This window comes from Ixodes scapularis, unplaced genomic scaffold (assembly GCF_016920785.2).
Source record: "Ixodes scapularis isolate PalLabHiFi unplaced genomic scaffold, ASM1692078v2 PGA_scaffold0__279_contigs__length_252992795, whole genome shotgun sequence".
NCBI classification, from domain to species: Eukaryota; Metazoa; Arthropoda; class Arachnida; order Ixodida; family Ixodidae; genus Ixodes; species Ixodes scapularis.
The window spans coordinates 143,580,980-143,597,187 of NW_024609835.1; the positions used below are offsets into that span (position 1 = coordinate 143,580,980).

General features: G+C 44.2%; 1 protein-coding gene across 1 annotated transcript; it reads left to right on the forward strand.

The window, feature by feature from the left end:
* The first annotated feature begins 9,204 nt into the window (after positions 1-9,204).
* LOC115322844 lies at positions 9,205-12,530 on the forward strand. Its single transcript, XM_040217161.3, has 2 exons — positions 9,205-9,479; positions 12,141-12,530. Exons 1-2 carry the CDS (start codon positions 9,240-9,242, stop codon positions 12,345-12,347), a joined length of 447 nt encoding a protein of 148 aa, XP_040073095.2. The 5' UTR covers positions 9,205-9,239; the 3' UTR covers positions 12,348-12,530.
* Positions 12,531-16,208: the final 3,678 nt, after the last annotated feature.

Consider the following 16,208-nt stretch of genomic DNA (forward strand, 5'->3'; position numbering starts at 1 on the left):
ACGCGCGTAGATCGACCGTCGTAACGCGTTTTTAGTCACATACGCGTGTCATATTAGCTAAAATGAAAGCTGCACATAGCAACGGGTCTAGAAAACATTTTATTACACGAGCAAAATATTACACCGCTAAATAATCGGTACGAAATGGCACGAGGTATGCGTACAAGACGTCTATCGAAAAATGTGATTGTTTTAAGTCGAAAACATTGAGTCATGCAATTATTGTTGTAGGAATGCATATTTTATACAGAAATACTTTGACAAAATGGCGAGACACGCAGTGATTTTGAAACAGCAAAACAGAACAGTTAAAAATCAGGTAGACATAGTCAACGAGGACAAGGCAAGACAAGCGTTTCTCACGATCATGTAAGCGACGTTATCGCGTGCTGTCACTGAATTCTTGCATCATACCCCGGCCACATGGCAAAATTAATGTAATTTCGATCGAATGACATTATAGGGTCGACAAATCCGCTTACGGCGCTCGTATAATCACTCAAGACCGCGAGCTGATTAAATCCTATATCACTGAATGAAAATATATTAACGTTTCCCTGTGGCAGGGGTACTAAACTTACTACTCAGTCTACTAATTTACTTCTCCCTATGGGCTCGAGCTGCCTTAGAACAAAACATAACTTATTTTGTATATAATAATACTATCACCTTAATACAGTTAAGATTCTAGTATAAACGCGGAAAAGGCAATCAAATAACTTTAGTATAAATAAACACAGAACCACAAACAACTCACTTTCAATAATCACACAAACTTGACTTTCATCTTCCTGTGAAAACTAGATTAGCGCGCATATTTACAAATGTCGACGCAACTGCATACGAATAATGACAAGGAACAAAATTGCAATTTATCATGCGATTAAAAAAAAACGATTGCAGCATCTTACTTGCGTCCTACATGAACAAGAAAGCCCGTAAATAAGTTGTTTCTCACCTGTCGATCGTATCCATACGTCCCACAATATCCGTGACGAACACATTTGAACACGAACTCCAAGAAGCCTCTCTTTGTCGAGAGAGAGGTCTATCGATTAGTCGACCAGAGCCTTCGTTGGCTAGTTGTCACACGTCACTCAAACCGTAGCAGGACTTGTTTCACGAATGCACGTAAATGCCGTACTATCAAGCGAACTTAAAAAAAAACTACCCGAGACTACGGTGATGACAGAAATACGACGGGAAACAAGTCTCAAAAGTACCACACACGAGAGCAGCGGCGACGAAAGGCTTAACGTTGTCGACCCATCTCTTGCTGGTGTGCGCTCGCTCCCTGCGACAACGACTGGATTTCTTTTCGGTTTGCTTCTCTTCTGATATGTCTCAGCGTTCCTTTTCAGACAGTCAGCAGCTCACACACAACGTAAATTTACCAGAATCGGAGCCATGTGGCATCAGCAGCATCGCAGCCGGTCCTTTCAAAAAGTGTGGGGTGCTGCGGAACTGCACGTAGTCCCGCGGTTACGGGAATACTCATAAATATAATTTTGGTACTCTCAACCTTGGTAGCGCGTTGTATAATACGTATATATTATATATATATAATAAATTGTACAAGACTGCGCCTTTAAAACGTATATTAATGTCGGATAAACGCGCATGAACGAACACCACCGCGCCGCTTGTCGAGGGACATTGTTTTCACGTCGATAGCGTATTCTCACGTAGTTGCGCCATGGACTTCCTTCCTCCGCCATTGTGACGTAACCTCTCAGAGCGCTCTGGCCTTCTTCTCTAGGAGGTGTTGGTAGGGCACGCTCCACACTGATAAGCATAGCCAGATCCGGCTGCGCGCGCGTTCACAGTCGCTTGCTTCTTTGTCTGCTTGTTTTCCGTTGCAACTTCGTTTGTCCTGCCTGCTTCGATCTGCCGCTTTTCCCTGCGGTCTTATAAGAATGTCTCTGGACAACCTATGGGATGTGCACCAAATGTTCGAAAAGTCGTACGCGTATATCGGCGACAAGCGATTCTTCAAAGTCAGGAATTCTTGCGGTTTGGCTGGGTTCGGCAAATGACAGCTTGTGCGCCGCATCGTGTTGAAACTTCAACGAGCCTTCCTTCTCGTTTTTGTGTTTGTGTGGTTGTCCTGCTTTGACCGTGACGACAAATGTCACGGATTACATCTGTCAAGTCCGCTATTATTATGGTAAGTGCACTGCAAAATACGTGTTGGCAACGATTGACCGCTCTTCTACGCGTACTCTTTCAGGTTATCCGTAGAATTATGCAGCGCCTATTCATGCGGCAGCCGGGAGAATAATTTCCCCGAAAGTCTAGCTGTATAGTCTCGGTTCTTGTTTCCTTTGCAATGTCCTCAGTTGTATAAAAGCTTAAAGTGCCTCCCACATTTCACAGGTCGCTTGCACGTTTGTACTTGTCGTCAGAAGAGGTAATAAACTTCGAGGAGAATTGAAAACAATCCTTTGTGTCTGTTTTCCTGTCCACTTGCGAGCACCTACGCGAGCGCATTTGTTCTACGTGTTTTCTCCATGTTATAAATACGTTTATGAGTTTCGGGAAGTCTTAAATAAGTTTAAAATAACCAACCTCCCAGACGATACCCATTTAGGGCTAGCGAATCCGAATGGCACGTTCAAACGTGTGGTCACGTGCCAGGTCGAACGGGCACCCGTATCAAACGGGCATCCGTGTCAAATGGGTACCGTTTCGAACGGGTACCGTTTCAAACGGGTACCCGTATCCCATAATCACGTTTGATTCAAACGGATCGACAGTTTTGATTCAAACGGGTCGACCAGTTTGAATTTCAAATGGTTTTTTTCAGTAGGGAGACGATTTAAAGAGGGGGAAATCGCCTGGGCCCGATGGTTTAGGAGCAGAGTTTTATAAAGTGTTTAAAGATCGAGTAGCTCCTTTTTTGCACCGTGTTTTCTCCGAGGCGTTCCGACTTAATGTCTTACCCCCGTCCTTTTTGTCCACACATACTGTTTTAATCCCCAAGAGCGAGGATCGAGTTAAGCTACGCTCGGTTGGAGCGTACCACCCGATTACTCTGTCGAATGTGGACTATAAGATTTTGATGAAGGTGCTGGCGGAACGACTACAAGGCGGGATCAACCTTATAGTCGGTCCTCACCAGACGTGTGGTATTAAAGGGAGGACAATTGTTACAAACGTGCATGTAGCGCGAAGCATTTTGGAGTGCTGCGACGATTTCCAACAAAAGGTTGCGCTACTACAGATAGACCTCGAGAAAGCCTTCGACCGTGTATCCCACGAAATTCTTTTTTCCATCTTAGAATATGTTAATTTAGGTTCAGTGCTGTGCGATGGGGTACGCATGGCTTACCTTAACTGTGCCACCCGTCTGGTTGTGAATAAGAGTGTGAGTGAACGTATCCCCCTTTTTTCCTCTGTGCGGCAGGGATGCCCGCTTTCGCCGCTGCTGTTTTGTATCTTTCTAGAACCCTATTGTTTAAGTGTGTTACGTAGTGGGCATATACGCGGCTTTAATTTACAAGCCAGTGAGGTTCGTTTTTGGCATACGCCGATGATGTGGCTATTTTTTGTACAGACTAAGAGAGTGTGAAGAAAGCCGTAGAACTAACTGAGAAGTTCTGCGAGAACACATGTAGTGCTGTGAATTGGCAAAAGTGTCAGGGGTTTTGGCATGGAAATTGGCCCTCCAAGCCCACTGTTTTTGAACGTGTCACGTGGTCCGACACGCCGGTGCGGTATCTCGGAGTTCAACTTGAACTACACCGCGACAACGAGGAGTATTGGAATGAAGAAGCTCAAGCGCTGCGCGCAAGGGCGGATAAGTGGGGGGGGGGGGGGGGGGGGGGGGGGGCTTTTCAATGTTTGCGCGTGTCTCGGTATGCAACGCCTTTTTAGCTGCGAAGGTATGGTACGTTCTGCAGGTTCTACACTATTCGCGGGTCAACATCCAGCGCATACACCGTGTTTTTGCTGTGTTTATTTGGAGCTCGACCTGGGAAAGAACGAGCCGAACCAATCTTTTCCGGCGTGTCAAGGATGGGGGGCTGGGTCTGTCGCATCTTTTTGTTAGACAACTCGTTAATAGGTTTTGTTTCCTAAGGGACCAGAAGGACCCTCTACTGCGTACGGTCATTCAGGTGCGGCTATGCAGAGCATTGCCCGAATTTATTGTTTCGACCGATATTCATTCCAGTTATGGTGTACGTGATTTTTTGAAAGAAGTTGTGTCTGCTTATCGGTTTTTGGCGACGCGGTTTTCGCTCGAGTATCTGTCCAGTGTGTCGCGCAAGCGTTTGACCAAAGATTTGATTTTTTCCCTTTTTCCCACTCCACTGTACCGGTCCTTGTACAGTGCGGAAAGTGGTCAAGATATTTTGAAGCGTGTCAAGCAAATGAGGGTACCTGCCTTCACGAAATCTTTTTTCTTCAAACTACACAGTGAAACCCTACCGGTCAAAGTTTTTTTAGAGGGAAAAGGTATTCCCGTTGCATGGTCGGTAAACTGTTTACTTCGTAAAATGCCAGAGACGATAGAACACGTTTTTCTTAACTGTTGGGACGCAGTGTTCCTTTGGGACGTCCTTCAAAGGACCCTTAAAAAGGACCTACCGTTAACACCTCACGGAATCCGTTATTTGCCTGTTGATGGAGGAGACAGCATGGTACCCTATGACATGATCATGCTGGTCGGTCTCCATAGCTTGTGGCGCTGCCGCATGGCTGTAAGACACGCAGACGTCGACGTGCGTCCCGCAGACAGGTATTTTGTTGAAATTATCTGTTTTTTGAAAGAAATGTTTAAGGTTCAGCAGCCACCCCCGGACTTTCTGCCGCTTCTTGAGGAGCTGGCGTCCATCACTAGTCTGTGAATGTGTTTGATAAGCTTGATGTTTGTACAATAGCCTTTGGGGCTTTTGTTTTAACCTTTTATTGTATGTGTAATGTGTTTGTCACCTGAACAAAAACAAGCAATAAAAAAAAAAAAAAAAAAAGCTGCCCAAGTAGGCAGCGCGCGCGTGGCCTAACGGTTATCGCGCTTGCCTTCCACGCACAAGGTCAGGGTTCGATTCCTGGTCGCGGCTACACAATTTTGTTGAGACTGTAATCTGATGTTCTGGTGAATTCGAGAACCGTCTTGCTGATTCGGTGTTGGAATGTTCTACGCGTCAAACCTTCTACGCCGAACGATCCAGAAACCCACGAGGGTACATAAGGGATTCCGCAAGGCGAGCGGAGTCAGTCTCGCCCGCGCGCTCTGTTCTTCTACTTTGTGTACCCTTTTATTTTTGGCACAAGTTCGCCACATTAAACGTTTATTTCTTCCTGCTTATTTATTGTTTTTTGGGCCACCACCTGTGAAAATATGCACAGAGGACAAGAAACGTTGCCTGCTTGATCAAGAACAGATTGCAGAGCAAGATATAGAAAAACTTCAAAAATTAAAGGTAAGCTTACCATTCCGAGAAAACAAAATGGAAGACAATGGACCTGAAATTATATCATGTATTACCCTGCTGCACAATAGCTTATCTCATGGAAATTGAGCTTAGAATCATCCTTTCACTGATATGTCTGCGTTCTAGCTTGTTTATACAATCTGGATACGTTGGTTACCAGGCTTAACTAAGTAAAGACAGGCCTACACCCTTAGAAGCAGTTTAATAATTACAAGTGACAAATTCCCATTTGTGCCCCTCAAATGCGGTGTTTGCGGCTAGCCGCAGTTCTATGGCCCTTCGCAGTCAACACAAAGTTTACATTCCTTTCTGTATAATTTTGAAGTGGCTTTCTTTTTTTTATGGCATTACTTTGTTACGATGTGATACTTCACGCAAAATTATAACGAGCAAGATTCTGGGTAGGGTAAAGTGTATCCCTTCAATCATAGCTATTTGGAGATTTCCGTATGAGATAAAAAGGGGAAAGGGGTGGAGGGGCCGGGGGGGGGGGGGGTGAATTGTGGCAGCTCTTACAGTTCAAAAAATTACAATGGGTGACTTACGTATTTGAATAGCCATCAAATTTGCTAGGTTGCATTTTTACACGTTATATATCGAAACATGGGATACGCAAAGAAGCTGTAAATAACTTATTGTAGCCTTTTCGGTGTGGGATGATGGGAGCCAGCATTTCCAAAAGACGTAAGAGACGATTGAGTGCCACTGTGGCCGCGCTCACACGTCTCATGGACCCAATAAAACTGTGACGTTGCATATGTGCGGCACCCCTCAATTGGGTGTAATGATAGGAGACAACAAAACGTTAGCTTTGTGTGGCCCCCTTGGCCACCCCTATTGATAGTTTGTCAGTGAGAAATCCCACGTGGTGTCTAAAGGGCCCTTGATTAAATTTGGTAGCTCGTAGCTTTGGCGTTTAGACAACGGTAGGGTGTGGCAAAGTGTAAGAAATTACGCGATAATATACAGGGCGTTTTGTTTGTTTAACTGCAAAAAAATTAAAAAAAAAAGAAGTTGCATTAGGACAGTTTCATTTTTTGGATTAGCTTACCCGACTTGGCAACCACTAAAAAATGGTTGTTTGTGCAATTATGTAGCTAATTAACGGAGTTATTTTATTTAACTTTTTTAATAATGAATGCAGAGGGCATATTGAATTTACAAAATCGATATCCAACCTACGGTATGTATGCCCCAATCGGAAGCTGTAACAAATATGTAAGCAGTTAGGTACTACCCGCCAAATTATTTCACTTCCGCAGGCTTCTTCCAACCGAAACTAATTTAGAAGAAAGCGACAGTGATGTCGATAGCTCCGCTCTCGCGTAGCGTGCGGTAACGATATCCCCTGTAATTCGTGCACCCACGCCGGCACTATCGCGGTATGTTGAGCTTTCTTTTGTGTGTGTGTCTGTGTGTGTGTGTGTGTGTGCGTATGTGCGTGTGCGCGCGTGCGTATGTGCGTGCGTGCGCGCGCAAGCGGGCGTGTGCGTGTGTGTGCTTTAAATCTTGGCGTCTGCTGTCGGTGCCGACTGTGCTGTGTCTTCTACAACGATCTCTGTAGCCAATATCTGTCCATTGAAGCGGAATAAGGAGCGTTTCCAGTGAACTCTTCTTTCGACTGCGGAGGGACTTGAAACGGGCGCATCACGCTTGTGGGAGGAGCTTCTCCTACCTTCTTGACTGTGTTGTGCGGGAAAGTAAACACACGAGCTTTTTTTTTTTTTTTTTTTAAGAATGTGGTAATGCTTATTTCTGTAAGAAAAAGCCAGCGCCTTTTCTCTCTGTGCTTGATTAGAAAAGCAGATATGAATAATTCTACAGTAATAAATACTTAGAAGCATTTCTTGATCACATCGACGAAAATATTGGTTCCGTACAATTAAAATTCATGACACCAATTATTAAACAGAGCGCTAAGATAGCTTTATGTATGCTTTTATGTTGACTGTTGGACACTGTTAGCGCGAACACGGCGTCAGGCAATTTCTGCAGAAGAGATTTGCGTGCCAAAGGAACGTAGGGTAACTGGAAAATCAAGAGACTTAAAAAAATTAAATGCAGCGCCCAAAAAACAGGGATTAAGACAGAGGCACACAGGAAGAGCGCTGATTTTGAGCTTCTGCTTCTCTCTTTGTCCCTGTCTTTCTTGCGCGCTGCATTTAATTTATTAAGTCATGAGTCAACTCGCCTGCATTGCTACCTTAATTCAATTGAGACTGCAAGAATTACTCAGTAACACTGGATCAGGAATTCCCCGTGCACGTGCCTAAACGATCGATTAAAATCAAATAAAGGCCAAGTGAGTTATAGTGCGATTTGCAATAAATAGGTTTTGCTTTATTCTCTCTGCTCTTGCATATGTGCGAATACATATGTTTGTTCTAGCTTTCAATACATTATCCGCACGCTCAAAAAGTTTAAAAACAGGGAGAATCCAGAAAGCAGGTGTCTGATGAAAGCTACCGGGCATATGAAATTATATACGGACGCACCTTTCAGTGCCCATTGCACTTTACTTTTAGAGTCTTGAGTTATTCTTAACTCTTGGCCGATTCCACTCTTACCAACAGCAACCGTGGACAGATTGTTTGCTGGGACAGATATTGCATTCACAGAGTTTGCTATACCATTGTATTAAACTGAGTGATAGGGAAGCTGGTGGCATACACATGAAGCAAAATAAAAAGGCGTCTTTTTGCCCCACAATGTGCAAATAAGTAAAAGCGATAGCTGTACGTCGCCATGTATCGCGCATCCGCCTCGCGCTGTCGTACTTCGGGACCTCCAAGTTGCAGTGGACGCACGGCACGTGCTTCCTGTCGTTGGAGGTCAGTGTGGGCGCTCCGCCGGTCGCGAGCCACAGAAACCAGCCGTTCCCTCCGCGCTCGCTCCTGGGACGGAGTACGGCCTTGGCGCGGTGGCACCATTAGGAAGATTCTGCGATAGCTCTGCAGTGACGACGAAAGCAGAGACGCGGGTTTTTCAGGCGTTGCTGAGGGTTGAAGGGAGAAGGTAGTGTTGACGTTTAGCGAAGAGCGGAGGGGGACGCAGGTCAAAAAATGAGGCGAAGCTCCGCGGTGAAGGCGGGTGGAAGGGGGCGAATTTTGGTAGAACATATTTCAGGTTTCGACTTGGGTGAGAGAAGTAGATATGATAAGTAAAAGGAAGTGCTTCCTCCGACGGGCGTCGGAGGAGTGGGACCTGTGTGCAAATCGTTCCTCCGACGCCGGAAGTGACGTAGTCGCGTCGGAGGAAAGACGGCTGTGTGGAAATCACTCCTTCGACGCCGGAAGTAACGTATCATCCCCGGCCCCGGATGTTGCCTTTGTTATGACATGTGGCCGACCATGTGCGCAATGTGCGTCTGCCGCTGTAGTCTTCTGTGGTCGGGTCCTGGCCGCGCTGCTGTCGGCTCCGGTCACGCAAGCTATTTTGACTGATTTTTCGCACTCTTTGAAGCGTTTTGTTTAGCATTGTCTTGTTCTTTTTAGCAATACATTTTTCCGTATCTAGTGCTACTCTTTGTATTTTAGCTTTGATCGCACCCCCAACGTGCCTCGAGTTTTGGTAGCCGGCGATTCGATGGTGAAGTACTTGCCATTGAATAGTCGGTTGGCTGTTGAGGTTGCGCCGTTTAGTGGTATTAGAATCGAGCACTTGTTTTCCCAGGTGTCTGAGAAGCTACCCGATTTTGATGTTGTCATCCTACAGGTTGGCACTAATAATTCCCATATTAGTGCCAGCGTGTACATCGACAAATATCGTCGTCTAGCTGCCCATATCTGTGAACGCAATCCAATGATGCAGATCGCCTTTTCTGCCGTTCTTCCGAGACGGGAGAATAGGTTCTGCTCATTGGAATGGCAGCGTAGTCACGCTGCAGAGATCGAGGCTTCGAATGACCGTTACCGAGAGGTGAATTCGCTGCTGCGAGAGTTGTGTCGCAGGGAAGGGTTCACGTTCCTTGACGGGCTAGCTGACGAGTGGCACCAGTGGATCCACCGCGACGGCGTCCACCCAAACCGGATCGGCAACAAGGTATGCACACGTGCGTTATGTCCCTGCACTAAAGAGCGCGAATATAGGGCGGCTACGATTGCAAGGCTCACCGTAAAAAGGGGAACTGAAAATTGACCTGCGCACGTGGCGAGCTAAATTACTGGTTGGATTCAACTGGTTGACAGAACGGTGCCAACTCCAGCAACGAAACACGGCACAACTTGGAAGGTTGACCAGTCTTTATTGTCAAAAACCGAGAATGAAAATAAATAGGTTCGGTGACGTTCACGTTTCCGGATTGAAGGAAGCACAGCGTAGCTCTAAGGACCGCTTCAGTTGCCTCGTTAGCTAATTGCGACGATTGAATCGCCCTTTCAGAGCGAGTATTTGTGCGAGGTGAAAGATTAGCCGCTGGCGTCTGTTAGCACCCGTGACGACGTCCCTAGCTTCCCTCCATCGCGTGAAGAAAGGTGCTCACCCGTGTTTCCGCGTTGCGCAGGTGAAGTCCTGATAGGATGCGGTTGCGCTCCCACCTTACAATCAAACAATTCCAATTGCTTGTGTCACAACAGCTGCCAGTTCGGGTAGACTTTCCGCCATTTTTACCATTGTGCTCTCCGCGGCTGTTTTCTCTTCCGTCTGGTTTCTCCCTGGCTGCCCTCCGGTCGTTGAACTGCATCTTTCTGCCCTCGAAGTTCACCGTTGGGTCGCAGGAAGCGCAGATATGGTTTTGACATTTTCATAACGACACGTTTATCAATACACTAACTTTGGCGATGGTTTCCCTTCTCTACCGACCACTGGATGGACGGATGGATGAATCCGGCTGAGTCCTTTGGATCGGGCGGTAGCTTACGCCACCTAGCCATTTTGTTTTACCATTGAAGCTTAGAATATTTAAAGGTGAAGGCTATATTCACTCCGCACTGCAAAGAAAGTGAGGCTATAAAACACCCTTGCCATCAGTTAATAAGAAAATACCTAGTTTTCTCTCGCCTTCTGCCACCATTCACTTAATATTTGCTTGGTAATCTCTACTGTCTTGAAATCCACTGTTCCTTCGCTGTTTCTAAAACCCAATGACTTTATTAAATCTATGTTCTCTTCGTATCAAGTATCAAGTGCTCAGCCGTCTCGTCCTCCTCTCCACAAGCAGTGCACACTGTATCCATTTCCTGGTACTTCGCTCTGTGTGTTCTGGTTTGCAGTACACCCGTCCTCGCCTCAAACAACAATGAGCTTCCCCTAGAATGGTCATAAATGCTTTCTTTGGCAATAACTGTTTTGTTTAATTTATAGTTTTCCAGAGCCGTCTTTGTCTGCATTCTCTCTAGCCACCAATCTCTTTCTGTGGCCTTAACTGACACCTGCTCTTCCTAAGTCCACTATAGCCTTAAAAACTGTCCTCCTAACTCCCTAGTGCACTGTCTCCAGTTTGTATCTATACTCCTCATGTATAAATAGCTGAAAACCTTTTGTGCCCATTGCCACCCATCCATTTGCCTCAACTAATCCTCAAATTCTATCTTGCTCACCGCTTCCCTGCTCTCAAATGACGCCCATCCCATGTCTCCTTGTACTAGCTCCCTGGTTTGGTGTTTTGCAATGTGTCCCCAAAGCCAGCCTACCTACTCTGCACTGTTTTATTTCTAGTCTCGCATGCACTTCGGATTTCACGCATAGCACTGCATTTCCAAAAGTCAAGCCAGGCACCATGACCCCTTTCCAAATCTCTCTCACCACCTCATATCTGTTGTAATTTCAAAGTGCTCTATTTTTCATGACAGCTGCATTTCTGTTGCCCTTACCTATTATATACTTTTCATGCTCACTGAGATATTCTGCACCATCACATATCCATACTCCTAGGTACTTGTATTTACTAGCTTTCTCAACTGTAATATTCTGTACCTTCAGCCTCTCAACTTCATCATCGTTAAAAATCATGATTGGTGATTTTTCACTGCGTCACATGTGCCATCTGTCGACAACGCGCAAAACTAATCCGCATGCGTGTCACAACGGCCTGCTGGGTCCGATTTAAAAAAAAAAAGGGAGCAGGTCTTTGCTTCAATGTTTAATACATTTTTATACATGTACATAAATGTTGATTTAAGTAAATATTTTTTATGCCACTAATTATATTGCAATTTATAAAAGGATATGTACATTAAAATTTGACATATTTTTTTAAATACATAAATGTATACCTAGTAATTAAAGGTTTATCCATTTCTGTAAATCTATATATTTAAGTTTTTTTTTCCTTCACTAGCAAAGATCAATACACCCCCATCTTGTCGAAATGGACACGGCATGTGAACCCTAACAGGGAATGGGAAAACAATTGAAACTTCCCCTGGGAATCCCTCCAACCAGTTAACTCCTTAACTGGTCCCAGTTACCCCTACCCGTTCCCCATCTGGGCATAGTCAAGCCAGTTGACCCCTCAGCTAGTCCCAGTTGCACTCCTATTGATAACAGCCAATTCCAACTTGGCACCAGTTAGTTCCAGTTGTAACCAGTCGAGATGCCAACCGGTCCCAGTTAGACGTTTTGGCATAGGTGCCTTGTATGTAAAGCTAAAGGCGCAGCACCTTTTCTGTGAAATCTTCAAGGCAACATCTTTAACAATTTGAGCGAGTGAGGTGACTGCAGCTGACAATCAGCTTTGGTGCTAATGTCAAGTACCGTGTGCAGGTCCTCGCTGGGTTCATGGGCCAGCAAGTACGGAGCAGCCTGGAGAAGATGGCCAGGGCCAAGATCCAGCAGGACCACAAGGAGGCAATGCCAGGGACCCGCTCGTGGGACGGCTGGACCATCAAGGGTGCCCTATTGACTGCGCCATGTTGTCTCTTCAGAATTCTCCGACTTTTCCAGCAAAGTTTTGTTAATCTGACGACATAGTCTTTCTAAGAGGCTGGGGAATTTATAGCAAAAAGTTTGTGGGCCTCACATCTGGTAACAAGAAGGCTCCAAAAACAAGGCCCCTTGAAAACTGAGCAAGTTGCTACTTGTGTAAATTGGCTCTGAAGAAACCACCAACTAGGCGCTGCACAGTCCGATGATTCTTTCCGAGTCTGAAGTGCTTCGAGGGAATCGGAATTTTCTGTTATAATGTGAATAAACTGTTCTGAATTACAAATCGAGTTTGATGTTGTTTACTTACATTTGGTGGGGTGTCAATTTGTCTTATACCTTAGTAGTTACATCAACACACTGCATTTGATATCAATCCTGCCCCAACAATAGCTAGCGCACATGGGCCCCTTTTTTCCTTTCTGATCACTGCACAAATAATGCCCGGTGCTTCTCTGCGTGCACCAGAGCAACGTAAGAAAGCTAACTGCGAGAGCACTGGCTTTTCTCCGCAGCGTGGAGAAGGTTACCAAAAAAGAGCTGGTGCTTTTCACATGCACCGGTGCGATGTGGGAAAACTTACAGCGAGAGCACGAGTGCTTCTCCGCGTGTCTGGTGCAACAAGGAAAAGCTTAACACGAGAGCATTGTCGCAAAGTATTAAGCTTGATACTAGCATTGTATTGAGAACACCACAGTTTGCAGAGACGTGGTTCATTACTCCGACAAGCTGGAAGTGCGCTGTGGAGGCATTTGTTTACAGCATTTTCAAAAAAATTTGTTTTACTGTCGAAGGATGTATGGCCATATCAGTAGATTATACAAAAACTTTCCAACACAAAGAATGGAAAGAAACTACAGTGGACTGCTTCCTTCAACCAGCAATGACAGTGATGAATTTTGTTGCTGGTTGAAATAAGTAGTAGTCGTCTGGAGTTAGTATTCTATTCCTTTTATGTCCAAAAGTTTGAAACCAACACTTTATTTTTATTTTCCTGCTAATCTTTAAATGAATGCTTTTCAGAGGCTGCTGGCCCAGATAGCTAACAATTTCTTTGTTTGCATTGTTCGGCCAAGCATCACAGCTACCAGATAACTGGGTTCTAGTTGCCTGGTAGAAAAGCTGTTTTTCTACCAGGCAACTGCACGTGCCGTCCCGATTTTCTTTCTTGAATGGCATGGGATTGGGCCTGGGTGCCATACTGCAGGAAACAAATGATCCGGAGCCCAGGTACCACTTCCACAAGATGCAAGGAAATTCCTTTTATTGGGAGTGACAATAATAAGACATTAATATTTGGCTCACAAATTCATTGCCTTGGTCGACACGGGAGCCACAAATTCCTGCACATCACATGCAGAGTAATTACTACGGGCAACGAACACCTATTGCACATGGGTAATAGCAAATATTACAGCCTATGCGATGTGGAATGATGTTACTGCTTCTTGCAGGCATGTCCACCCTATTTAAAGAAGGAGTCTGTGAAGATGTCCACCGATGCCTTTCTAAACAACTACAGGCAAACTAGAGCAGAACTGTTTCATGTTCCTTCATGTGTAACCAGACATTTCGTATGCTTTTATGTGTGCTCACTGTGCAATACCTCACGTCTCTCGGATTCAGTCATATGATGCCATCGCTCCACCTCGCCTTTATATATCTGCATCTGTTGCAATGTACGGTCACCATTTGGATAATCTTACATTTATTTGTTTGTTAACTTTATAAGTGTGTTTAGGATTTTTTTTGTTTGCTGGTTTTATTGTTTGTCTTGGTGCACCACGGGGCATCCAAGATAAAGACTGATGATACCCAAAATAAAGATGATTATTATTATAAGCCTGTTGCTGACCCTCCTAATTCGAGGGCCACAAATGACAGCCCTTTTTTGCCAGCACTATCTACTATCGCTGTAGCGCTGCCAAATCATTATTTGCAAAGAAAAGTGGTGTAAGATAATTCCTTGTGTCTCTGCGGTACAAGGCAGCGTTTGCCTTTGCCTGATTGACACCTACACAGAGTCGCAAATACTTTTCCAGAAGCTCTTGTCTCCACTATAATCAACTATATAAAGAACATGACATTGTCACTCTTTCTGAGCATTTGTGCTACCCACTTATCTACACACTTGAAGCATAAAAGCAGCAATATTACAATATTAGTAAGTTAGCTATAAAAAAATTAAACAGTTTGGTTCCTGCATGGGACATCCTGATTCAATCGACTTATAGATTCAGTGTCCATCCAATCGATTCCAGAAAAGCAGACCGTACCGAATTTCACCTGCAGGATGCAAAGTTATCTAATAGTATATCAACAAAATGTTGGAAAAAATTGTTCAGCCCATCTTCATCCCTTGGCCATCCCCCATTGCCCTCGTATGAAGAATTGAGGGCTCAATGTCGCATGCTGCAAATGAAATGATTGGCAGTGGTCATGCACTGACACACATATCGACAGGGTGGAGGATAAAAATCAAGTTGATTTAAATCGAAATCATGATTTAGACCACAACTTTAATCATACAGGTAAATTACTTTTAACATGTAATTTAATTACAATTACTTTGCTCCAAAAGTAGTTTAACTACAGTTACAATTAGTACTGCCTGAGAAATAATTCATTGCAATTACAAATTACTTTGCTGATGACATCATCAGTGATGATGACAATGCTAATGTCGGTGACGTCATCAGTGACGTCACTGATGTCATCATCAGTGTTGATGATGCAAGGATTTCCGGTTGGCACCGGAAATCCTTGCAAAAGTAGTTGTAATTGTGCCTCAAAGTTTGTAATTACTGATGCTAAAAAGCAAATAAAGTACAATTGCAGCTCCCTTTAGCAGGAAGTAATGAATTACAAATTACCAGAAAAGTAATTAAATTACATTAATTTAATTACTGTAATTAAATGACTACCCAAGTATGATTTGGATACCGATGTTTCAAATCAAACATTTTGATATATTAAAAAAAAAACATTAATTTTACCACTGGAACCTCAACTATTTTATTGTTTTCAGGTGTATTTATATTTTCATTCCATGTAAAATAATTATTAAGTAATATTGATATGGGGATAACGAGCAAATATAAGACTTCTTTGAGGCACAAGTAAATTGTAGGATTGAACGCTCTCTCTACTTTTCAGCTCGTTCTTCAGGTATAGCAAAACAAGGGAAAGGGTAGAGTCAACAAAAGAACTGCGTGCGTGAACAAGCATACAAACTCAAATACCAGCAGAGAGAGGTATAGAATCAGGCAGACAGACTAAAGTATATGTCTCTGGTTGATCTTGCATATTCTAGTGTATTTATTATTTTCAGAGAAATTATATTTCTCTCAAAAAATTATTTTGAGAAAACAGTTTAAATCTAATCAATGATTTTTTCTTTTTTTAATTTCGCCAGTGAGAAATCTGTAATTTGGTTAGTTGTAAAGTCATGTTCAGTCAATCAATGTTGCCTATTGCCATAAGTGCTCTTCGGAGGATGAGATTCGCGCATGGATTTCTTGCAATAAATGTAGATAATGAAGAAGTATTTCTAGGTCGCTTTTCCGCAGTACACAACTTCGTAAGCTGAAGCGCACTTGCAGGTTTTTTGCTTTCCTGCAAAACTCGGTGTTTAAGGGAGAAGCACGCTTATGGAACGTTAGGTCTACTGCTTTCCCATCTTACTGCAACTGACAAGTACATTTGCTGGTTCTGCGCTTTCCCACAAGGAAAATGCGTGCAAGGGGAAGCGCACTTGCGAGTTACTTGGTCCGCCGCTTTCCCGCCAAACAGCAAATAGAAGGGGGAAACCCTCCATCCAGGGTACAAGCTCTTTTCTGAGTTTCAAACTGTTCCACAAGGCACATTCTCGTAGGAAGAACCGCTTTTGCGGGTCGCGCTATTCTGGAT